Source organism: Protopterus annectens, chromosome 6.part0 (assembly GCF_019279795.1).
Source record: "Protopterus annectens isolate FY-2018-M chromosome 6.part0, PAN1.0, whole genome shotgun sequence".
Lineage (NCBI taxonomy): Eukaryota > Metazoa > Chordata > Ceratodontiformes > Protopteridae > Protopterus > Protopterus annectens.
The window spans coordinates 1,390,251,933-1,390,276,757 of record NC_056737.1 but is presented as its reverse complement, the minus strand read 5'-3'; the positions used below and the strand labels follow the sequence as shown (position 1 = coordinate 1,390,276,757).

Sequence of the window (24,825 nt, the reverse complement as noted above, 5' to 3'; positions counted from 1 at the left end):
CTGCTCTGGAATAGATTTACAGCCACTACAAGCTATGTAATTTTTTTGGACAGACTTTATATTTACCTAAAACGCATTTCTGCTTGAGAAAGAAACTGAATATGAGGTCAGTTCAATGTGGACAAGTCTAACAATTTAATCAGAAAAGTAAACATAAAAATGTTTTAATATAATTAATTCAGTGAAACCATCTGCCTCCAGATGCTAAAAAGCTTATGAAAAAAGAATATAATCCCTTAAAGAAACAAAGACTGCATGACAGAGAATAGTTGTGGCAAATGTGATGCAGGAGAAAAGCTTTAAGGCAACATATGACAAATCTCTCCTGAGTAAGAAGAGTCACACCCATGAGCAGCAATGTTAGGTATATGTGCAGCGCATCTTCTTAAACATGACCCATTCCTTTTGAAGGTGGGGTCTAAGCCCCCCCCCCCCATTTAAGAATACGCCCCTCACATCAGACAAAGCAGAACTCAGAATTTTCAGTAAGAAAGCTGGCTAAAAACAACCGGATAAATACAGAAGTGCTACAAAAAGTGCCTTCCTGCATTTACTTTGGACCTATTCAGAAAAAAAGGTAACGTAAATGTTCAGTTACACCTAGTAGGACTTAGCTAACAACATACTTAATAAATCAGAGATTCTGCTACACGGCTTACATCATGCTACAGTAATCTGATGTACAATGGGGAAATCGCAATGTCCTCCTCAACATGCTCCAGCTCTAAACAACTGACATATTAACATTTCCGATACCATACATGTGGTATAAATAACAGGTGCCTTTCAGGTAACTGCATAAACAAGGTGTTGCACACAACATAAATGTTTTGTGACATGGATTTCATTTAGCTCCTTTGAATGACAATATTTTTAGTGATTACATTTAAGAACAATCAGAGTGTATGACCTAGTTTAAAATCCAAGATCTGCAATTACTGACAAACTGAAAAAAAGTAAAAAATTAAATTCTCTTCCCTACAATGGTCAGGATATATTCTACAGGTTTAGCACCAATTAGGTTCTTCAACATATTAATCATAAAAAGTAAAAGCAAAAACAAATTGGGGGAGGGTGCAACAGTTGATCTTGTGGCATGAATGAGGCATGTCAGCTTACCAGTTTCTGCATAACTTTTGTTAAAATACAAAATTTGACTCTGACACATTTTGTGAAGTTACTTCTTTGAGCTTCTTGGCATGCATCACTTTTTACAAGCTCATACAAGGCTTGAACATGGGTATAATGTTTTAAAGCTCTGTATGAACATCACTATCTGTTTAAACACATCTACTGTGCAGATTTTGTCATACAGACTAATGTTCTTCTTAAACAATATAACAAAAAAAAAAAAAACTTCAGTGAAAAAATATTTGTACATATTTACTTGTATGCATACCAAATGCCTAAAACTGCTGAATTCATACAATATCTAAAATGGACAGAAAATAACAAATCCTAGAAATAAAGTACATGCATAGTGAACTTTACTGTACTGACAGTTCCTTATGTGGAAATCTGTTCCTTTGCAAACTGGTCCAGAATTTAAGAAACATGCCAAGAGTCTAGTTGTATTTCAAATAAAGACATAAGCAGACATAGTAATTTTGTAAGTGAATGAAGAATGGCTAAATCATCACACCTTCTTACAGGTAGGTCAACTTTAATTTCAAGCAGAATTGCTCCTTCTTGGGTCTATATTGTGCAATTATGATCTCAAGAACAAAGGGGTAAGATAGCAGTGTATTGGACAACATATGTTACTTTAAAAGGGGACAGCTTTATCTTACAAATACATTTTAAAATAGAGAGCAAAGTTATCAATATTCTAGCACAACTCTAAACACCATTAAAGGCAATGATTACCTCACATCTGTGCTATTACATTAATCAATGACAGACGCAGAAGCGTACAATGTGATAAAAGTGAACTTCTCAAAAATGGAACGTTTGCAAAGCTACTGCTATCTACTGCATGATCCTGTTTGCAGTCATATTACAAACTGACCATATGCCCATTTTATATGTATTTCAATTGATTTTTACTCAAATTATCATATAATTTCACTGCAGTTTTAAGTACAAACAGCAGCTATGAGACTAGAAATAACTGATTTTGTTTCACATTTTGTGCAAATTTTACATGGAATCAATAAATACCCACCAATAAACAAATTCTATACAGCCTGTAGATTTGCCACTGGTCTTAAAAGTGCAACATAAGAGATTCAGGATAAATCAGCAGCTGTTTTGCTCTTTTTACCTTGTTTTCTACAGCTAGAATCTTCTGGCTGCAACAATTAAAACAGCCCACACAACTATCAACATAAAAGTATTTCTTTACTGCCATTCAGGGCTGACAAACTTCTCAGTTTTCCTTCATCTAACTCCAGTGCTATATGGATGTTATAACCACACATTCAATACATGAAAACTTGCTGTTTTCTAGTGATACTTAGAGAATAATGTATGTTGGACTGATCTCGTATCCTCAATTATAAGAGAAAAATTAGGCAAATTGTAAACTTAAAAATATAACATTCTGTTCCCCCTGGAAGTACAGCATGCCGCATCTGGAGCTCCACTGGTGCTTGTTGTAAGTGGACCCCTACTATATCACTATAGTCTTTTTTTCTGCAAAGATTCAGAACAACGGTAGTGGAGACAGATGATGACTACAGTTAAAAAGGTGGCGTACTTAATGTTCCATAAGATATTAATTCTTGGACTGCAGGTCCACTCTGAATTTAAACTTTAGCACAATTTTTCTTAGCAAAACATCAGATTTAAAAACATGACAGTTATGAAAACAGTTCAGCAGTCCCTAAAGACAGTGGCCCCTTGATGTGGCAGTTTCCATAAAAGTCTGAAAGACCATGAAATTTACTGACAAAAGCTGTAAAACACGTTTCTGCTTTGAGAACGTTTCCATTACAGGCATGATAATCTTAACTTCATGATAAACTGAAGTAGCTGCTCAGTCATTTGCTTCGCAAGTCCTTGCCTTCTTTACAGATTAAACTTGGTTTACCTGTAATGCTCTTGAGCAGATATGAGACATTCATGATTCAAAGCAACATGTTAATCTTTCTTCTGGAACAAAACAATTGCCAGATAAAAATGATCTGAAAAAAACTTGGGGTAGTATTACCATGCACCAGAGATGAAATTCAACCCATTACAATAAATCAACTGGACCAATTTCATGCAGGAAATCTGAAGTCACATAGCAAGGTACACTCTTTCAGATCCTTTGGTAATTTTAATCAAGGGTTAACATCAAACCACTTTTAGAATTCCAAGCTGTTACCTCCAGTTAAAACTCTTATACGAAGCTCTTCTCTCGCATGAAGTCCATCTTGATGCATCTCTATCCCCAACGCCCACGTTAAAAAGTGCAGGAGATTTTGTGCAGGGATCATCACAAAGACCTAATGTTACCTGCTTTAGTGTGCCCAATTTTGCAGTCTGTTCAAATACACAGCTGCTATAGGCACCCTTCACAGAGAGCTACTTGCCCTTTCATATAGTCTCGACACGGGCAAATTCGTTTCCGGTCTGAGCTAGAACCTGCACAACTGAACAATAGCAAGTCCTCCTGAAAAGTGCAATGTTTTCTGCTTTCGTCAAAAGTGGGAACCACAATATCACTTGCTGAATCAACGGTCTGGCATTCAATTCCATACCTAAAATAAAAACAATAATACTGTTATCTGTATACAAATAAACAACTTTCCTTTCAATCTATTGCAATTAACGCTGTCAATGTATGTCTTACAACTAAAAATCAACATTACAAGGCAGAAATCTCTAAGGTAATATCAAACAGCACCAGGAAATAAAAAATGACACGTGTGTAATAACGTCAGGTCACCTTAGTCTTTATCACTGTTGTCAGGTGAGTGTAGCTAAGAACCCAAAGGGACAAACTTAAAACAAGAAAACAGCACAATATTAAATATAGACTTATGTGGTACCATGACAAAACAACTATAATTGTACAGGTTTATCCCACAAAATCTTTCTTAACCTGTGTTTCTCCTTTTACTGACAGGGTTTGCAACACTAGCTCTCAGTGATGAATAGCATGGTTTGCAGAGCTCTCAACATTTACCAATAGAATTTTGAACAAAGTAAAAAACAACTAAGGAAAAGACCCTAAATTAGGGAAACAATTTAAATTTTGCCACTATTATCTTAGAAATTCTCAAAATGATTTCCAGTTTTAGGAGGAATGAAACAAAATGCTGAGAAACATTAGGGACATCCCTACAAAATGGGGACTGTTGATAGGTCCATATGGAAGAATAATAAGCAGCAAACCTCATGTATATCCAAGTGGCTCATGTAAGCATGCTCGTGACTCGGCTCCCACAGTATACAAGGCCAAGGAATACATTAAGACAAAAGAAAAAAGAATAGTTGTGTAAAATCTTACCATAACCATAGATGTTTTTCTCTCAACCCTTTGGGTTAGCATCCGCCCACCGACCCAAACATCTGGCCAGTATACAAAAGCTTTAGCCACTGCAAGGTATGTGGGATGTCTGACGGCTGTAGGAAGCGTGGGTTGATGCCTAGTTGGGTGAGTTTGTCAATGATGCCTGAGTGGAGGATAGTGTCAAATGCCTTGGCTAATTCCAGGTAGGCTGTATGCACAGATTTTCCCTTGTCCAAGGCCTTGGTGACTGTCTTGAAGAAGTCTGCCATGTTTAACAACCATGATCTCCCTTTGACAAATCCAAACTGAGTAGGGTCAAGTGTTTGGAGATTACCTATATCTTTGTTAAGGTCCATGATGATTCGCTCCATGGCTTTGCAGATAAGGCTAGTCAGGCTAATAGGTTTATAGTTCCCAGGGTCAGTGGAAGCACCACCTTTGTGCAAGGGAATAACCATGGCTGTTTTCCATTCAGCTGGTTAGAAGCCAGTGCTTAGACTATGATTGAAAAGAGCACCCAATGGTATTGCTAATTCATGTTGGAGCCCATGTAGGACACAGCCTGGGATGTTATCAGGTCCCATAGATGTTGTGTTTTTGGCCTTAGAGAGGGCATTTACAATCTGCTTTTTAGAGATACAAGGTAGGGGACAGGTTGCAGGGATGTCACGGGGTACGTGTGGTGGAGACAGGGCAGTGAAGTTTTCATTCAACCTGTTGGCCAACAGGCAAGCTATGTCCACAGGCTCAGTATATGTGGTATCATTAACTACCAGCTCTGCACAAATCTGGGCCTTTCTGTTTAGGTTATGAATGTAACTATCAAATGCCTTGTGGTTATCCTTTGTTGAGGAAACTAATTTGGACTTGTAGTTTTCTTTGGAGGACTTTACAAGAAGTCTTACTTGCTTGTTTAAGTTGAGGCGGGAGTGTTTCCAGTTTAGGAGGGCTTGCTCTCTTCTTACTCTTAGACAGCAATTTCTTCCTCTTACTGTAAAGCCTGTTAATGACAGTTGTACACCAGACAGGTTTGCTCTTCCTTGAGGAGCTTGTTTTGGTCCTATCAGGTACGGCTGAGTCAATGCAGTTATAAAGGTGTTTGTATAAAGCTTTGGTGTACAGCATAAAAAAACAGCACAAGATAACTACCTTGAAATTGTCTGCTTTGACACTAGTTATCTCCTGTGAAGGTAAGAAAAAAGGTCAAGCAGCTGACTGGCTTTCCTAATGGATTTATTTCTGTATTAATAGTATTTGAGCTGCATGTAGAAATCGGGAAAATGAAGAATCCTTTCTCCCTTGTTTTTAGGTTCTGGAGAGAACACAAGAAGATTAACAGACTGGGTTGAGATGAACTCAAACCACTTTAGATGAAAAAGAAGGATGAAGAACCTCAAATCATCCTGATGACATGGTTCAAATGAAAGTGTGAGCTTTTCAAGCACAAAAACATCTCAGAGCAGCCACCTGTTTTCTATGTAGATGGTTATATAATACCCCTGTCAAAAACTGCTGGACTTATACAAGCAGAAAGGTGGGATCCAATGACAAGCAAATATATCAGGCTGACTAAATAACCTTGATACAGGAGTAAGAAAAACCAGAGGACAATAACTATAAGAACCAAAGCAACTGGCCCTTAAACGGTTCTTGGAGTGACACCGTCTAAAAATTTTTTTCCACTTACACGTATATGATTTACTAGTAGCAGTGTTTTTTAGCCTCCTTCAGTACCTGTTGCATTTCAACAGAAATTGTCATAGGACAAAGGAGTCCATGCACATCCAGAAGAAAAATGTAGAATAAAGAAGGGAGGGGGGTTGGAGGGAGGGAGTGAATACTGCAACAGTGAAGAGAAGACATCTACTGTTATGGTAAGATTTTAGAAAACTGTACTATGTCCTTCTATATCACTGTTGCACTATTCCTGAAGGAAGGGAGAATAAAAAAGCTCAAAAAACAGAATGGGTTCAGCAAAACATGTTCTGACCCTAGAAACCATATCCAACTTATAATGCTTAGTAAAGTTATGCACTGAAGCAGCTTCAAGGATGGAATTGGTGTCTAACCCCTTGGAAAAGGCACTAGAAGAGGCACCACAAGTAGAATGAGCTTTAACAGAAGCAGAGACTTGCCATGAAATGAACAAAAAGATATTGCCTCCGATAGCCAGGAGGAGATGGTTTGCTTAGAAACAGCCAAACTGAAAGCCCTGTGATGAAAGGAAACAAAAAGCTGAACAGACTTACTAATTGGTTCTAGTTTTATCCAAATAAACCTGAGCTGTCTGTGCAAGTCCAATGTATGGAGGCCCATCTCAGCAGCAAACTTTGGAAAAGGGAAAAAAGAAGGGAGTTGTACCAACTGATTTAAGGACACCTCATTTACCACCCTGGGCATAAAAGAAGGATTAGTATGAAGGGACACCCTGTCCCTGTGAAAAAAAACAAAGAAGGAGGAAAGGCCATAAAAGCCTGGAGCTCAGAAATCCTCTGAGGAGAAGTAACAGCCAACAACAAAACAGTCTTCCAGGTACAATGCTGCAAGGACGCAGAATAAGCAGGCTGAAAAGGAAATCAAGTCATTTTTTCCAAAACAAAATTAAGGTCCAAAGGAGCAAGAATAGGTTTTCTTGGAGGCCTAATATGCAGGACGCCTTTAAGGAATTGTTTGACCTCAAAAAAAGTAGTCAAAGGAGGAGTCAAAGCCTGACAAGCAGAAATGGCTGACAAATGGGCCTTCACAGAAGAATAGGCCAAGTCAGACTGGAGAAACAAATAAAGGGCTAAAGGGAACCCCACTGAAAATAGATCCTAGTTATGAGCATGGCACCAGACCAAAAATCTCTTCCATTTGGTACTGCAAGATTTTCTGGTTGAGGGCTTCCTTACCTACTGCAAAATCTCCGAGCACATCCTCAGAAAAGAGGTTCCAAAAAAGGATCAAAACCCTATCACCCACAATGTCAGTTGCAGAGTGGACAAGTGGGGAGGGGTGAGAGACCCCTTATCCTGTGTGAGGAGATCCAAATGGTGAGGTAAACTTATGACTGCCCCTGACCATATGCATTAAGAGGGGGAACCAGTGCAGTCATGGCCAAAAGGGAATCACTAGTAAGATTTTTGGGGAGTCCATTTGAATTTTCTGCAGGACTCTTGCAAGTAGAGGAAGAGGTGGGAAAGAACAAGGAAACCTTCCCTTCTACAGAAAGGATAAGGCATACGTTTTCTAGGCCAGATGGCATGGCACTCTGTAACAGAAGAGAGGAAACTGCCTGTTCAGAGGGGAGGCAAAAAGATCTACCCGAGGAATATCCCACCATTAGACAATGACCAGAAACACGTCTCTGTGAAGCATCCATTCATGAGCCTATCTTTTGGACCTGCTCAGACAGTCTGCCACAAGACTGTGCTCTGAAGGAATGTATACTGCCTGAAGAGTTAACTGATAAGTGAGAGCCACCTCTCAAGCCTGAAGCAGCATCCTGCAGAGAAGGTAAGATTTTGTATCCCCCTGCTTGTTGACATACCACATCACTGTAGTATTGTCTGTGTACAACTTCAAGGAATCCAGAGAGAAAATGGAGTGGAAAGCCTGAAGGGCCAGAATCAGAGCTCTCACTTTTTGTTGTTGATATGGTCTGATGGAGTGGCCAGAGACCTTGAACTTTCAGGTGACCAAGAGATGCCCTCTACCCCATGCCTGAAGCATCAGTGAACAGCTCTTGAGAAGGGAGTGGAGGCTGAAAGGGCTGGCCTGGGTTGAGAGTGATCTGTTGAATCCACCACTCAAATTCCTTCATGAAACAGGGAAGGAGAGGTACCCTAAAAGTTGGAGGGTAACTATGCTGCAGCCAAACTGACTTGAGGTACCACTGCAGCTTCCTCATATGCAGTCTGTCAAGAGGAAGTATCAGAAATAGAATAGAACACTGAATCCCAGGGCCAGGAGAAACTCCCTGGTTGGCATGGCAGACAGGGGAAGAGTGAAAAAAGGCCGTCAACAACAACACGTTTGGAAGCGGAAGAGGGGCCAACACTGGCACCATCTGAATCCCACAACTCAGATATGCATGATCCAGAGATGTAATCAAGATGACAAAAACACAGCAACAACGTAATCAAGATGGACTGCTGAAAGTTGGTTGCAAACCCCAAACTTTGAAGAAGAGAGATGTTGAACTGCAGATCCTACAACAAACGAGTGGGAGAAGGCACCTTAAGCAATAGGTTGTCTAGATAAGGAAAAATAAACAAAAACATAAAGTTGCACCTGTTAGATGCAGACACCAACGCCAGAAAGGAAGCCACGCAACAATTGCTTAAGGAACACCATGAATAATTTTATTTTAAGATCACAAATTCACGATTAGCTTTTTGTCCAGAACATGGAACAGACTTAATCAGAAAAATGCCACAGCCGCAGCAGCATTTATATATCAAATAGGCTAAGTGATTCTCAATTTATTATACAACCTTAAAGTCACAGATGTCAAATTTGTGTTTACTAAAAAGCATTTGAAAAATGAAACATAATATACAAGAACAAATTTTTGTCTTGAAAGATTTCTTTCACACTACTTCACTTAGGTGTCTTCTTACCTCTTGTAGCCAAACTGCATAATAAAACCACCACCTACAACCTCTGGAACCTCTCCCAGTTAACTCCAGGCACCACAAACCAAACTGCACTGTACTAACATCTCCTTCTCTATTTTTCCATCAAAACTCGGGCAATCCTTCCCCTCACCTACAAGAAGTCTCCTCTTTCTCCACATTAAGAGCTCAAGTTAAATGACACTACATCAAAAATCTGACTGGAAGTGCTTTTCCATTGGACAAATTCTCTCTTCACCTGCATCACTTTTACTTGGCCTGTTCTCAACTGTTACCTCTCTCTCTCTATTACAATTAATTCACATTTGTTTTTCTACTCTGTTACTAATATTTCCATATTTTTTTCTATGTCATTATTTACCTTCTGTGATTACTATCTTTGTGATTTTGTTCTGTTTTATGTTTTCTGAATTTCCTCACCCAGGCCATGCCTGTAAATGGTCTATTGTGATCAGTGTTCTACCTCAATTAACTAAGGCTCGGTTAACACCTGCATCAACCACACATTTCAAGACCTTCATTATTTCTTTCTTCATACAGTCCAGAGAGGTACTTCTCAAGCCAGTTAAACCCCCATTTGCAATGATTATGTGACTTTTATGTCATATGTGTACTTGGGCAGGGACTCGAGTGCTTGTGTGATGTGGTGAATCTTGGCACATGATGCACAACTGACAAGGATATTGTGTGTGGTGGTTTGACTTACGGGCTTTTGGACTGAGCTTGTATGTTTTGTGGGAGCTGCTGCCTGTGATGTGTGTTTATAAGGTTCCTAAGGTACTTGTTTCTTGAATTACATTAAGAAAGCCTCTGCAGTTTAAAGAGGTTACTTCCAACAGCCTCAGCATATACAGGTCTAGCTATTTCATCTGAGGTAATTGATAATGGTTTACTGTGGTGCTTAGGACCTTATTTGTAATGTATGTGGGAGTTTTAGGATCAGACTCAGAATTGTGTATGGCCATATTCAAAAGAAGGAAGGCAGTCTAACAAACTTTTATCTAAATAACAAAATAATGCACTTACAGGGAAAAAAAAACGAGAACTGTAACAAGTCAGAAATGAAATCAGACATAAAACCTTGTAGTCCACAGTGCTACAGGCATGCCAGCTTGCTAAGCAAGCTGTTTAAGATGAAGAACACAATAATGTACCTGAACAGAATGGTTTAAAAACAATCCTGACAAAATATTAGAATAAAACAAGTACAATGCAGTTGCTTATTTTTCTGATGTAGAGATACTCGGAACAGTGCTTTCTTCTTGTTTAAAATAAAAATGTACCCACAGAAGCAGTCTTAATCCAAGCAAGCCCCAATGTCCAACAGCAAACCCAAGACCAAGTGATATATAGACTTACAGAATAAAAGGTAGGAGAAAGCAATCCCAATCAGCAAATCAGAACAGTAGCAAGCCAGACAAAACCAGACACAACAAACCTGTAGCATACAACCTCACTCTCATGAAGGCTGTGTACTACTGCTGAGGCCTAGTACCTGGTTTAACAAACTGTCTTAGCTAAAGAACAAAATAATGCACTTACAGAAAATCCAACAGAACTGTAACAAACTGTAGATGAAACCGTACATTATACCTTCCAGCCCGCACTACTACATGCTTACTAGCTGTCGAACAAACTGTTTACAGAATAAAGTAAAATAATGCACTTAAAACAAAAAGCTTTAAAATAGTTCTGACAGAATATCTGAGTAAAACAGGTGCAACACAGTGGCAATTCCTTGGTGTACACATTCTGTAAGAGTGATTTCTTCTCGTTTAAAAATATATCCACAGAAATGGCCTTAATCTGGGTAAGCCTGACAAGTTTCAAAAGAGGGGAGAACCACTATTGCTTGGATCAAAAGGAAGTCACCACCACAATCTCTGGGGAGTCCTTCTGGATCTTCAGAAGAACCCTGGAAATCAGTGGGAAAGCACAGAGGAATACTCCCATGTATTGGGAATGAGAAAACATCTGCCTTCCAGTTTCTGGTCCTGTTCAGCTTGTCTGTTACAATGTTTACCTCATATAAAATGTATGAAGCCTGAAACATCAAAATGAGCAGAAATGCTACAGCCTAGGCTACAAGACCTGAGGTACCACTAAATTTTAAACCTGTGAAGTCCATGAGAATCACAGAAGCCATGTACCTGAAAAATCCCAAGAAATTCCTTTGCAGATACCAGACTGATTTGAAATGCAGGCAGCTGTTTTAGCACATCTCTACTGTTTTTGAGGATGAAAGCTCTTCCCCAGGCAGAATGTAGCAGCCAACCTAGGATTTTTTTTTTCTGTGAGAAGGAATGAAAGAAGAGCTTTGTAAGCTTATTTAAAACCCCAGACTGAACAGGAGCTTCTGAACACTTAATGACTCGATAAATGGAAAAAAAATAGTCTGCAAATATAAGACAGTTTTATAAATATGGCACAGTGTGAATGTAGGAACTTTCCACTGCCAATCATGAGCGGACAGGTGATCCGCTGTGGCGACCCCTAACCGGGAAAAGCCGAAAGAAGTAGTAGTGAATGTAGGAACTTTGATTAATCAATCCAATGTTTTCTTTGTCGGAATAAAGCTTTTTGTGGATCAAGAAATAAGCCTGTGGAAATAATTTTGACAAAAGATACTCAATTACTTTAACTTGTACAAACTGTGAGTGATTTGCCTGATACTCACGTTTTGCATTTGAACACTATTAATGTTCTCATAAACATAATGGTTGCTTTTGCTCCCCTAGTTTCATAGTTCCGAAGTGATGGCTATTTTTAAACTTTAAACAGGGCTCCTATACTCAAGAGACTTCTACAAAGTACCAGGTGACACCAGTTTTTTTAGTAATGTTGTCAAATGAAAAATGGATGCAGGTGAAAGTTGTGCACTTACTATAATGACAAATCCAGAAAAGCAGATGTATTCTTTTCAGCCAAAATGACTAAAATCACATGCTTTTAGTCAGCATGACATCTAACATTGCCCAGTCTGCAGCCCCACCCTTGTACTCATTATTCTCTGCCAAATAACATCGTCTGTTAAGCTCAGTCATTCAGCTCAAAAGTAGTCTAGAATAAAAAGTGCCATTACTGCTGTTCATTAAGACAATATCTAGCATGAGGCTGCGGGATGGACAGTAGACATGTCAAAAAGGATGAACTTTATCTTCCATCTACTGCTGTGACAAGTGCATCACTTTCATATCTAGTAATAAGGAGGTCCATCATCCTCAAGCAACAGGACAGAGTCCCTAGCTCATATTTCTAGGAGATGCATCATGGGGATATACCTCTGATCACTATGGCGACAAGGGGAGGTCAAAAGCTAGAGATCACACTTATAGGGTCTCAGTAGTGGCTCAACAGGTAGCACATTTGCCTTTGGTGCTGGATGATCAGAAGGCGATGGGTTCTATTCCCACTCTAGGTGATTGGATTCAAGAATGCAACATTAGGAGATGCTGCACTCCTGAGTATGCTATCCTTCTGATGATGTGTTAAACTGAAGCCACATCTGCCTGAACTGGTGGTAGCCCAGATGAATGAAAAGGATCCTACATCACTTACTAAAAAAAAAAAAAAAAAAATAGAACAACTTCAGTGCCCCAGCAATATGTTCCCAAGTCTGTACATAAACAACTTTGGGCCTACTCTGAAAACAGGCCAACTGCCTAGTGGGACTAAAACAGTCAACAAAAGGACAAATAGACTAAATAACTACTCAATGAAGCCCCCATAGCAGCTGCACAAACATCTAAAGATGCATTTCAGAAAAAAACCTGACAGGTGAGCCAATGCTTTGTTTTCGTGTGCTACAGGTACTGAAGCCAGTGGCTTATCTTAATTCTCACAGAAAAATTTGATGCACTCAGCCATTTAGACAAAGTAACTTCAGTAACATTTACGGCATCTTTTTTAAATTTAAACCAATGATTGTCTTTGCTTTTGCAGACATTCTGACCATGTAAAATCTGAGCTGTCTGAGGGCAATTATACAGAGCCACAGATCTTCACCTCTCTCAGTATAATTATGGAAGAAAACAGGGCAGTGACTGGCCTGATTAATATTCATTTCAGTGGTTACCTTAGGTATGAAAGAAAGATAAGTCTGCACAGACACTGTCATGAAAGACTAAATAGTGCCCGTGACACTTGCAGTTCAGAAATTCTTCTAGTGGCAGTCATGTCACCAGAACATTGCTCTGGAAGGGTATTTCATATCAGCTTTGGTCAGTGGTTCAGAAGGGAGGGTTAACCTCTATAAAATAAAATATAGCTCCCATGCAGGGACAAGATCATTGACTAGCAGTTGAATCAGGAAAGTACTTTAAGGAAGCTTTGCAAACCTTCAAAGAAGCTAAAGACAGAGAGGTGGAACCTTGATGGAAGCCAAAAATGACAGCAAGGTGATCCTTAACAGAATAGTTTAGTCCCATGTCAAGAATCTGAGAAAAGTACTCCAAAATAGCAACTACAGCTGTAAAGGGATCTAATACTTTGGAAGAACCCCAAAAAGAAAAATGTGCCCCTTTACTTCTGTACATTTGTCTAGTATTAGACCTCTGAACATGAATGACCATTTAAACCATGCTGAATATGGTTAATATGGGAATTAGAATGACCATGTGTTTAGAACTACTCTTGCTGGGGCCAAAACAGGGTTAAGAGAATGACATTTGACTTCTGCATGTCTTTCTCAAGGAACTTAAGAGTCTTCCACATTTCTCCTTATTCTGAAGGACTCGGGGGGGGGGGGGGGTGTAATTTCTGGCTAAACTTATCTATTTTTGGAACACTCTCCTCCTGAGGAAACACTGAAAATAAGTTGCTATATTTGGTTTTAGTTGCAGTAAGGTTTCGCTCAGTGAGGGAAGAGATTCAACATTACTGAAAGACTGAGTGGCCACTTGTAAAGCATCAAAAGAACTGACCTCCCCAGAAAAGTGCTATCAGAAATCATTCGGCTGGCATAGTCATTCTCACATCCCCATCACTTCAACGCATGGTAGAGGAGTGAACTCCTCCGTGCTTATGTATGTACCAAATCATTTAAACACTCTCAACATGGATGACAAATGCAGCCTGGGTAAAGGGTCCTGGAATGCACTGAAGAATACAGAGGACCACCATCATCTCCAGAACTGAAATGTACAGACTTATCCATCTATGACCAAGCACCTCAAGCTGCCAGACCTTGACAATGCCCACCTAATCCTAGGACAGTGGCATACTGCTCAGAGAGAGTGTTGAACAAGAAGCTAAACTTGCAAGCGAAGTTTGCATTACTGGAAATGTTTATCTAATGAAACACAAGACCTGTTAGCTGAGACCACTGTACCTTTGCAGATCAATGGAAGGACATCATGAGGAGCCTTGAATAAAGGAATATAGTAAATTTTTGCTGTTTTACGAGTGTGTTCTGAAACAAAGACTTATTATGACTGAATGGGTGAAGAATCTGGGGTACAGAATTCTGCAGTGGAATAATCCTGCTGAAAGGAAGGAGATGTCCAAGGTGCATTCAAAGATGATCAGCATATGAAAGGGTTCCAGCTGAGGCTTTGCAGTGCATTCATCTTTACTTCTGCACAGTGGAAGCTATTCTGATCATCTGTAGGAGATGACCTTGGAGAATGGGAGTGAGCAGTAACTTGTCATCTCATACATCCCTGGGGAAGGACTGAAGTAGCTCTGGCCCGTCACATGGGTGACACCTAACAGGAGTTCCAAGATGGCTGAGCTCCTGCTGCCACAGTGCATCTGCATTAAGTGGTGAAGGGGAAACACAAATGGCAAGCTTATCTTCAGGTGGTAGTAAAGTACAGTTGCGTACCTACCATAAATGTAGATGTTTTGAGTGTATTCACTGTTGCAGTCATTACTCTTGGGTTATCCTGCTGGCAGGCTACCCTCAGTCGGCCAGAATTCCAAAGTCTAGGTCCGGCGTCGGTTGCTGTTGCCTCTTCCCTGATGTCAGTGCACCAGAGGTATATAAAAGATGCAGCCAATGCCATTTTCTCCAGTTTTTCTTGCCCCAGATGTCAGGTGCCCCCAAATTGTTAGGCTGAAAAAATATAAATATGCATGCACAAAAATAACATTTCCTTCATCTACAAGCAAATACACCACATAGGTTGTACAGGATAGAGAAGTACAGATAAGTCCCAGCAAAGAAAAGGGAGATGGTGGGTGGGTAACCTGGATTGCTACAGTGAATACACTCGAACATCTACATTTATGGTAGGTACACAACTGTACCATGTTCATCGTGTTTCACTGTTGCAGTCATTACTCTTGGGTTGAATCCCAAAGCTGAGGATGGGTGGCTGGGCTAAAAAGGATTAAGAGAGGCTATGAGGCCCTGCAGAACTGCAGTGGCAAAGCCTGCTCTGGATTTAGAGTAAAGAGGTAAGTGGTAGTGCTTTGTGAAAGTGTGCACTGAACTCCAAGTTGCAGCCTCTAAGATGTCTTTGGTTGGTACTCCTCTAAGGAAGGCTGCTGAAGTGGCTGCTGCTCTGGTAGAATGAGGCCTAATTCCCTTAGGCACTGATTTGCCATGCTGAATATAGCAGAAATGGATGCAATGGCCTATCCATTTAGAAATATCTGTTTTGAGATAGCCTTTCCTTGTGATCGATCATGCAGCATATGACACTAAAAGTTGCTCTGTCTTTCTGAAAGCTTTAGTTCTGTCCAAGTAGAAGCATAATTGCCTATGAATGTCCAAAGAATGCATAATTTTCTCACCCTTGTTCTGTGGATTTGGATAAAAGGTAGGCAAGTGAATGGTTTGGTTGAGGGCCACACTTGGACACCACCTTAGGCATAAATGTTGGGTTTCTCCTCAGAGAAACCCTGTCTGGATGAAAAATGATAAAAGGTTCCACAGCCATGAGTGCTTGCAACTCCGAGACTCGTCTTGCAGAGGTTATTGCTAGCAGCAGAGCTGTTTTCCAGGATAAGAATTTTATATCCGCTGTTGAGGCTGGCTCGAAAGGAGGCAGTGTGAGTTTTTCCAAAACATAATTGAGGTCCCATGCTGGAATTGGTGCTCTCCTTGGAGGCCTAATGTTTTTGGCCCCTCTGAGGTACTGCCTTATTACAGGATGTGAAAAGATAGGTGGTTCTGTATTGTAATGGGCTGAAATGGCAGAGGCATGAATCTTAATTGATGAGAAAGAAAGGCCTTTGTTCAGCATCTGAGTTATGTATTGTAAAATCTGAGGGATATTTGGTACACACGTGTCAATGCCTTGTTCCTGGTTCCAAGCACAGAATCTCTTCCATTTTTCTGCATAAGATTTTCTGATACTGGGCCTCCTGGTCTCCAAGATAACATCCATAACAGCTTTTGAAAAAGGAGTGTTCTGAATGGCTACATTATCCGCCATGCTGCCAGATTTAAGGTCCTGAGTTGGCTGTGCAGAATCCAATTGTTTTGTTGGGTCAGCAAGTGAGAAGTTTCAGGCAATATCCATGCTGGACCTTGAGACAAGCTCTTTAGGATTGGGTACCAGTGCTGGCGTGGCCAGTCTGGTGCAATCAGTATCATTTTTGGCTTCTCTTGTCTGACCTTTAGGAGTACCCTGGGAAGGAGAGGCAGTGGAGGAAAGGCATATACTGTTAGATTTTTCCAGCTAAAGGATAGGGCGTCCACTTCTCCATGTTTGCTTGTGATAAATCCTTGTGCAAAATCTCTGCAATTGGCAGTTGTGAGGGGAGGCAAATAGATCTATGTCTGGGCATCCCCATTTCCTTGTTATCATGCTGAAGACTTGTGGATCCAGTTTCCATTAGTGGGGATCCATGAGGTTTCTGCTTAGTTCGTCTGCCAGAGTATTTGTTTTTCCTGGCAGGAATTGTGCTTGCAGGTGAACTTGATAAGTCAATGCTGTCTCCCATAAGGTCATTGCTTGTCTGCAGAGGGGGTAGGAATGTGTACCTCCCTGCTTGTTTATGTACCACATGACCATAGGATTGTCTGTCTTTATCAGTAGTTGTCCTGGATGAAGTAGATCCTTGAAAGCTGTCAGGGAATTTTGAACAAGTAGCATCTCTTTTAGATTGATGTGAAGATGCATCTGGTTTGCAGGCCATGTGCCCTGAATACATTTTCCTGCCATATGGGCCCCCAGGCATAACCTGATGCATTTGTTGTCAGTGTATGTCTGGCTGTGGGTAAACTGAATGGCAGACCCTTGTTGTGGGGACAGGCCTCTGCCCATCATGAAAACTCCTGTTGCAGGCAGGGAATGAGTGTAATTACTGTCTCCAGGCTGTGGCAATGCTGAGTCGAAACACTTTTTAGATACCACTGTAGTTTCCTCATATGCAGTCTGGCATATGGAATTAGTAGAATGCAGGATGCCACGAAACCCAAGGCCTGCAGGATTTTCCTTGCAGATAAGTGGGTCTTTGCTGCCAATTTTTTGAAGTAAGAAGTCAGTTGTTTTTGTTTGTCTGGCGTGAGATAAGCCATCTGGGCAGTTGTATTTAAGCTTGCTCCCAGGAATATTATCTCTTGAGAGGGCATTAGTTTTGATTTCTTTTCGTTTACTGTGTACCCTAGGCCAATTAGTTATCTTTTTACAAATGCCAGATGCTTTAGAAGAATATCTTTGTTCTCTGCTTGAATTAGGCAGTCGTCCAAGTAGGGATATATTTGAATTCCTCTTTGTCTGCAAAACGCAATTACTGGTGCCAGGCATTTTGTGAAGACTCTGGGCACAGCAGATAAGCCAAAGGGCAGTGCAGAGAATTGGTAGTGCATTGAGCCAGCTATGAATCTGAGGCATCTTCTGCAAGACTGTCTGATTGGGACATGCAGGTATGCCTCTTTTAGGTCCAAAGTTACAAGCCAAGCCTTCTTGCCCAGCATGGGCAGTAGCTGCTGTATTTATTTTATTATTATTTTATTTTATTTTACATTTGTTGACCGGGCTAGTCTAGCTGGACAAATATCCGTTTTCAGTAGAGGCCCGGGGAGAAAAGCTCCAATTACAAGAAGTAAACAATCATTAACAATAAAAAAATATTAAGCAAAATACAATAAGTACAAAGGTGGACTTATGTATGAATTAATGGAAACAAAAAAAGCAGAACAACTTTTCAGAAAATAGTTGGTTAATAATAAAATTACAAGGTAAGCAACATTCAGCAGTTAGATACAAAAAAAAATTCAAGATGTGATAACATGGTGGAGGGAAGAAGAAAAAAAATGTTAGAGACAATCTCAAAGATAAGACTGTCAAAAGTTAAAATATGTTGTAGAGTCAACATTTTGAATTTAGTATAGACAGGTCCAGTATTGGTCTCCAGGTTTTGTCCTTTCTGGGCACTAGGAAAAGTCTGGAGTAAAATCCCTGCCCCTGCTCTTGTTGTGGTACTTGTTGAATGGCCCTCATGTCCAGGAGGGATGTAATTTGTTTTTGTGCCTCTGCCCATTGATTGTGTGGCAGGTCTGGCATACCTTTGGACCTTGGCAGGGTGTGAAAATGGAACCTGTAGCCTTAGGACACTATGTTCAAGACTCATTTGTCTTGGGTAACCATTTGCCAATTTGATGAAGAAAGTGCTAGTTTTCCCCCTAAGTGGGCTGCCAAAAGAAAAGTGCTTGGATCTAGTAGAGGAAAGTCATTGGGACTGTTTCCTGTAAGGTTGTGATTTGTCTTCTCCGCTTTTGGAGGTAGGAGCACCCCATTGTTTAGGCCTGTATTAGCCTTGGGGCTGAGATCTGCCTCTGGAATGCCTTATCTGCCTCTTTGTGGTCTGTCTGACACTGGAAAGGACCAATTTTTAGAAGGCCAGTTCCTGCTAAATCTGGGTGGCTGTACCTGTAAGAAATCCTTAACTGTCTGCATGGATTTTGCTTTATCCTCTATTTTTTTTCAACACCTCTTCTGCTTTAGTACCAAAGTATCATGCTGTAATAGAGCATCTAATAATTTTGCTTTAACATGATCAGGCAGATTCTGTTCCTTTAACCAAGCATGCCTTCTAACAACAGAACCTGTAACTGCAAGAGGCCTCCAGTGAATCATAACCACATTGCAAAGTATGCTTTCCCACTTGTTCAGCTGCATGCAATAAATCCTGCATTTCCTTGTTCTCTGAACATTCAGTATTTGTTAACAATTTCTGTTTAAGCAGTGACATTAAATATTGCTGATATTTAAGCATATGAAACTGACAACTTAAAGCCCCGACAGCCAAGGTAGCAGAAGTGTAAACTTTTTTTTCCCCCACCTGTCTAGAGCCCTAGAATCCCTATTCAGAGGGGATAGGGTTTTTTGCAGTGGAAGCTTTGATCCCTTTGGGATCCTGAGATATAGTTTCTGGGTCAGCAGCAGAGTTTTTATATAGGAATTTATGAGAATCCGGGACCCTGTAGTATCTGTCTGGCTTAGCAGGTGCAGGGGGTAAAGAGTCAGGGGACAGGCCGTACTCTGAAAATACATCATCTACAATGTCTAGAATAGGTGGAATAGCAAGGGGTCAGTGCTGAGGAAGTAGCAGAAAGTCTCTGAGCCTTTTCTTAGATTCAGAATAATCTTGGCTCCCCCAGTGGAAATGCTCCTTCATGGTATGCAGGGTTTCCCCAAAAGAATAATCCTCAGGAGGAGAGGCTGAAGGAATGGATTCTTCAGCATCAGAGTCCTCATAGGGAAGCATGGAATAATCCTGTTCAGAAGAGGAATCAGAGGAAATAGAAACCTGATCAGAAGAATCATACTCTGTCTCTTGCCTAGGCCTCATCAGGAGGGGGATGGGAACCCCTGATCAAAGTAATTAGGTCTTCGGCCATTTTGAGCATCTGTTTTTTTTTAGGCATGAAGTCGGAGTAGGAGAATACTGTATTTGTTTCTTTGTCTTTAGAGCTGCTTTAGTCTTTGTCTTTGAAGCTGAAGATGGCTTAACATATAGTTGTGTAGGTCTGAAGACACCCTCAGAAGCCGATGCCTGCTCAGCTGCTCCGGACCCATCTGAGGGAATGATTTCCGAGTGTCTAATACCCTGAGTATCCAGAGGCCCAGTCAGCTCCACATGGGAGCTGGAAGCGGCCTGTGGCTCTGAGGTAGCGGGTGCCAGGGGCTGCGAAAGCACCTCATTGAGGACCGTGAACCGGCGACTGGCCTAGCGGAGGCCTCATCTTCGGTTTTGGACATCGGATGCCTATCCTTTTCCTTGCGTTTTTTGTAAACTCTGGTCATCGGCTGTTCCGACGGCATTATATAATTAAATCTTCGGCCAAAGTAATGAAATGCAAAATCGAACCGACGCTTAATAGTGCGTTGGTTAAATCTAGCACAAAACCGACAGCTAGCAACGTTGTGATCAGGGCCCTAGGCAAGGAATACAGTAAGAGTGAAAATCCTTATGAGATATTTGCTTCCCACAAGAAATACAACTGTTAACTTTTTCTGACATCGGTCTGGAGCAAGAAAAAAGTTTCCCCAATGGGGTACTTAGCTTTACTGAAGACTTCAGTTCTGAAATTCGGATTTGAAAATCTCAGGAGTCGGCCAACCAGCACTTGCGAACTGCTTTTGCTTTGGGCACCGCACGGCAAGAAAGACTGAAGAAAATGGCGTCGGCTGCATCTTTTATACTCCTGGCGCACTGACTTCAGGGAAGAGGCGACAGCAACCGATGCTGGACCTACACTTTGGAGTTCTGGCCAACTGAGGGTAGCCTGCCAGAAGGATAACCCAAGAGTAATGACTGCAACAGTGAAACATGATCAACATCTTCAGATTCAGAGAAGCTACCAGCTGGGGAAGGAGGGTTGCTCTCAGGATGAAACAGTACACCATCCCTCGAAGATGAGCAAGCTGTCCTGATCCCTACCACCAGACTTTCATTGGGAATAGATGGTTGATGTAGGTTCTTGGGCTGAAACAAATGGGCTGCAAGGGTGTCACCTAGCTGGGGAATACTGGCGTCCATTCTCCTGGAATTAATGGGTCAATTCGGAGACGATAGAACAGCAACTGGGCAAGGTCCTGGAGGGAGCAAAAAAATAATGGGAAAGGCTCAGAAAAGACACATGAACTGCAATTAGCTGATTCAATGTTGATTAGATTCATAGGTGAATACTAGGTTAACTGCCCTAAAGTGCCATTTTAGCCTAGCCAATAACCTGAGGTCAGAATCAAACTCTGTACCTTGTGTTTATGAGATGAAGATCTTAACCATTATGCCAAACCCAGGCACCCAAACTAGGATAAGGAAATGAGGGTATCCTCTCCCATGTTAAAATCTGTTCCTGACTGGAAGTAGATACAGAATGAATGTTCAGGAAGCTATAGATACCCAACATTGAAGTCACAAAAAGGTGTTCTTAACTGTGAGATTTGAACAGCCTACCTATTTAGTTATATAATACAGAGAACACAGTATTAGCTCCAAGCACCACGGAACAAGTCTAGTCACTGTTCTTAATACAGCTAGGTGTGTGCTGCAGCTACAGATATGTACTTGGTAAACACCTGGGGTTGGCTGAGATGAGACTGAATGGAAGACACTGCAAATGATAGTGACTGGCTTTTGTCTGACGTGCAGAAACATCCTGGACTCCTTTGCAATCTTTATATGTACGGGCATCTTGAAGGCCCAAACAGCACATCCAATGTCTTTCTGACAGATACAGTAGAGCATAAACTGCACTGTGAGCATTCAGAAATAATGTTTGGTAATGCTTGGTAACAAATGTGTTTATGCCACTTAAATCCAGAATCAGTTTTTGGAACTAAAAGAGCCTGAAATAGTATTCCAATCCCTTCTGGTCTGGTGGGGCCTTTTGGATGGCACCTTTTACAATTAAAAATCTCTTTCTTTTCCTACATTTTTCTGATTGTGTCTGATGGGGCCTTTTGGATGGCACCTTTGACAATTAGGTTAAAGACCTCTTTCTCTTTCTGCAGTTTTCTGATTGGGTGGGACATCTGGTAATGGTACAGAATGGGACATGAGACTGGGTGAGTAAATAAGTCATGCATCCTCAAGACACTAATGGTCTTCAGCCACTTATGCAGCATGATGGCCAGACAATTCCATGTGAGCAGCTGGACTACTTCGCACTGCCTCCAGAATGGAACAGCCATGCACAAATTCAGGGATAAGGCTACTGCTTTCCATAAAACAGGGCTGTGGAACACCTGCTGATGCCAGTTGCTCCTGCCTTTGGCCCAGCAACCATTCTAGATGTTTCCATGGCCTCGCTGGTTCTTTTCTGATCTGTGATTATGTTGCCTCTGCTGGCCATGCTGCCACCATAACTGTAATATCTTCTCTGAAACTTAACGCCAACAGCAGAAATGGCTTTTCCTTTCTTTACCATACTTTCCATATGCTGTCCGATTGCAGGTCTGAAAAAGACAGATCCAATAAATGGCATGTTAACGAAGGTTGCTTAGAATCTTCAGCAAGTTCTATGAGATGAAGCTAAGTTTGCCAGAGAAGAAGTATGCTGGCACCTGCTGCCTAAAAACACCTCCTGATCTGTGATCCAGATGTACAGAAGAATGGTGCCATCTGAGATTACAGTGTCGTCTTCAGGTAGTTCATCCAGTGATTACTACCTTCAGTTGAGCCCAAAGACATCTGTATACTTGTGTCATTCCAGGACACCCATCCCTACAGCCTGTATAAGACTATGCAACATACAGGCTGAAATTATTATTCTCTGCCCATTCCTGATGAAATATGACTTTAAAATAGATTACTTCTTTACTCAATAGTTTTTCATTCTTCTCATATCTGGGTATACCTGAAAATATAACCAAAAGGGAGGCTGTCTTCATTTTGAAAGCTGCATTTCTACTTACTAGAGAGTTCTAGCCCATGCCAGTAGTGTAGCCACATACAGAACTTAAATCAGACATTCAGTGAGCTAATTTTTGAAATTCTATCCATATTAGACTACAAATACATGCATTAATACTTAGGCTTTTTTTGTGTTCCACAAAATGAGACTGGTTAACACAAGTATTACGAGGAGCTGCATTATCCAGGAATACATCCATCTTTGAAGCATTTAGCCTCAATCAAGAAAGGTTCTCAAACTCAGAGTTTTGCTCATTACTAATATGGCATCCTTCTTAGGAGTGTGTACAGCAATAACAATGTCTTAGATGTGATATCACATAACTAAGGTCTTTTCAGATGCATTCACAGGTCCCACTACAGGGAGGAAGAATACTGAGGATTTGGGACAGCCTTGCCACGTGCCCATCTGTAGTTTGGGGGGGGGGTGCAGCACTGGTAAGCACTCCGGCTAGTGGATGATTATACAAGCACTCTGGCTAGTGGATGATTATACAAGCACTCTGGCTAGTGGATGATTATACAAGCACTCCGGCTAGTGGATGATTATACAAGCACTCCAGCTAGTGGATGACTACACAAGCACTCCGGCTAGTGGATGATTATGCAAGCAACAAAGAACAAGGTAAAGTCCAGTGATTAGAAATGTTAAGCAGGTAAGAGTAACTAGCAAACTTGTTTATTTAGAATACACTGCCCTTTCTTAGTGTGTTACATGAACTATTCGCATACATTTAAACTAAAACCTTCCTGACAGAGTCAATCAGAAGACAGCAATTAACTGCATATTCATATTTAAAGACATAAAATACATTTGAAAAAAAAGAAATATTTCCTGTCTAAGCTAAATATTGCACTCTAAAATTATAAAAAGTATAAAAAATATACATATTTGTATCTTAAAGTGCATACATCAATCATTTACAACAGTTCAACAGCATTCGTCTTTTCTTTAGTATAGGTTTCAAACTCACTATTGCATTAATACCAGGTAGAGAGAATGCTTGCAGTCTCACTAGCCATTCACACTCAAGTCTCCAGTCTGTTATTCAGATCACCTCCTCTTATGCTCCTATGCACAATGCTTATAAATGTAAAATGAAATTCACAGTCTCTTCCCTTTTCATCCATGTGTTTTGCAAGTGCAGTGGTTTTAACATTCCTGTGTATTTCAGAATTATGTTCTGTTATATGATCCTTAAGTCTTTGTGTGCACTTACCTACATAGAAGGAAGAAGACTTTCCACATGGAGCAAGGCACAGCACATTAGAAGCAGAGCAGGTAGCATAACATTTAAATGCATATCTTTCATTTGTTAATGGATGTATAAACTCAACACTATTTACGTCTTTACAACAGGAGCAGTTATAACAAGGAAGAGTACCTACTTTATGTGTTAGCTTAACATGTAGTTTCATATCCTTATAACAAGGTTTTTTTTTTTTTTTTTTTTAAGTCCGCACATTTCCTGTAGGCAAAGTAGGGTCTCTCCCGCACCAGGTTGTTTCAACTCTGGCATAATATTTTTAATATCATTAGTCCTATTAAACCTAGTTATGTAGTATAAGGGACCTTGTTCCCTTACATAATCCCTAGGGGGGGGGCCCTCTTTTTTTCTAAAATATGTTCTTGCACTATTAGCCACATCAGTTTTTAGACTCTCAAGTGTAGCTGCATAGTAGCCTCTGTCTTTAAATTCATTTACCATTTTGTCCATCTGAGTTATGCATTTTATATTATCTGTATTCAAGCGACTTGCCCTAAGTAGCTGACTCCTAGTAGTGCGCTTAAATATAAGCTGTGCATGCATACGTGTTCTACAGGTGTACCTATTTGCATGTACATCCTTTGAAAAATATAAGTTTCAATACCATAACTAGTTTTCTCTAACTTAACATCTAAAAAAATTTATAGTAAATGTATTGTGGTCGGTGAATAGTCCAATATAAACT

General features: G+C 40.6%; 1 protein-coding gene across 1 annotated transcript in view; it reads right to left on the bottom strand.

Annotated features, from left to right (window-relative positions):
* Positions 1 to 1,362: 1,362 nt before the first annotated feature.
* Positions 1,363 to 24,825, bottom strand: part of MGAT5 (alpha-1,6-mannosylglycoprotein 6-beta-N-acetylglucosaminyltransferase) — a gene marked incomplete in the record, with an annotated part of 1,206,452 nt that continues 1,182,989 nt past the window's right edge. Inside the window, 1 exon segment of the mRNA XM_044074935.1 lies at positions 1,363 to 3,686. Coding sequence (XP_043930870.1) covers positions 3,488 to 3,686 — 199 coding nt within the window.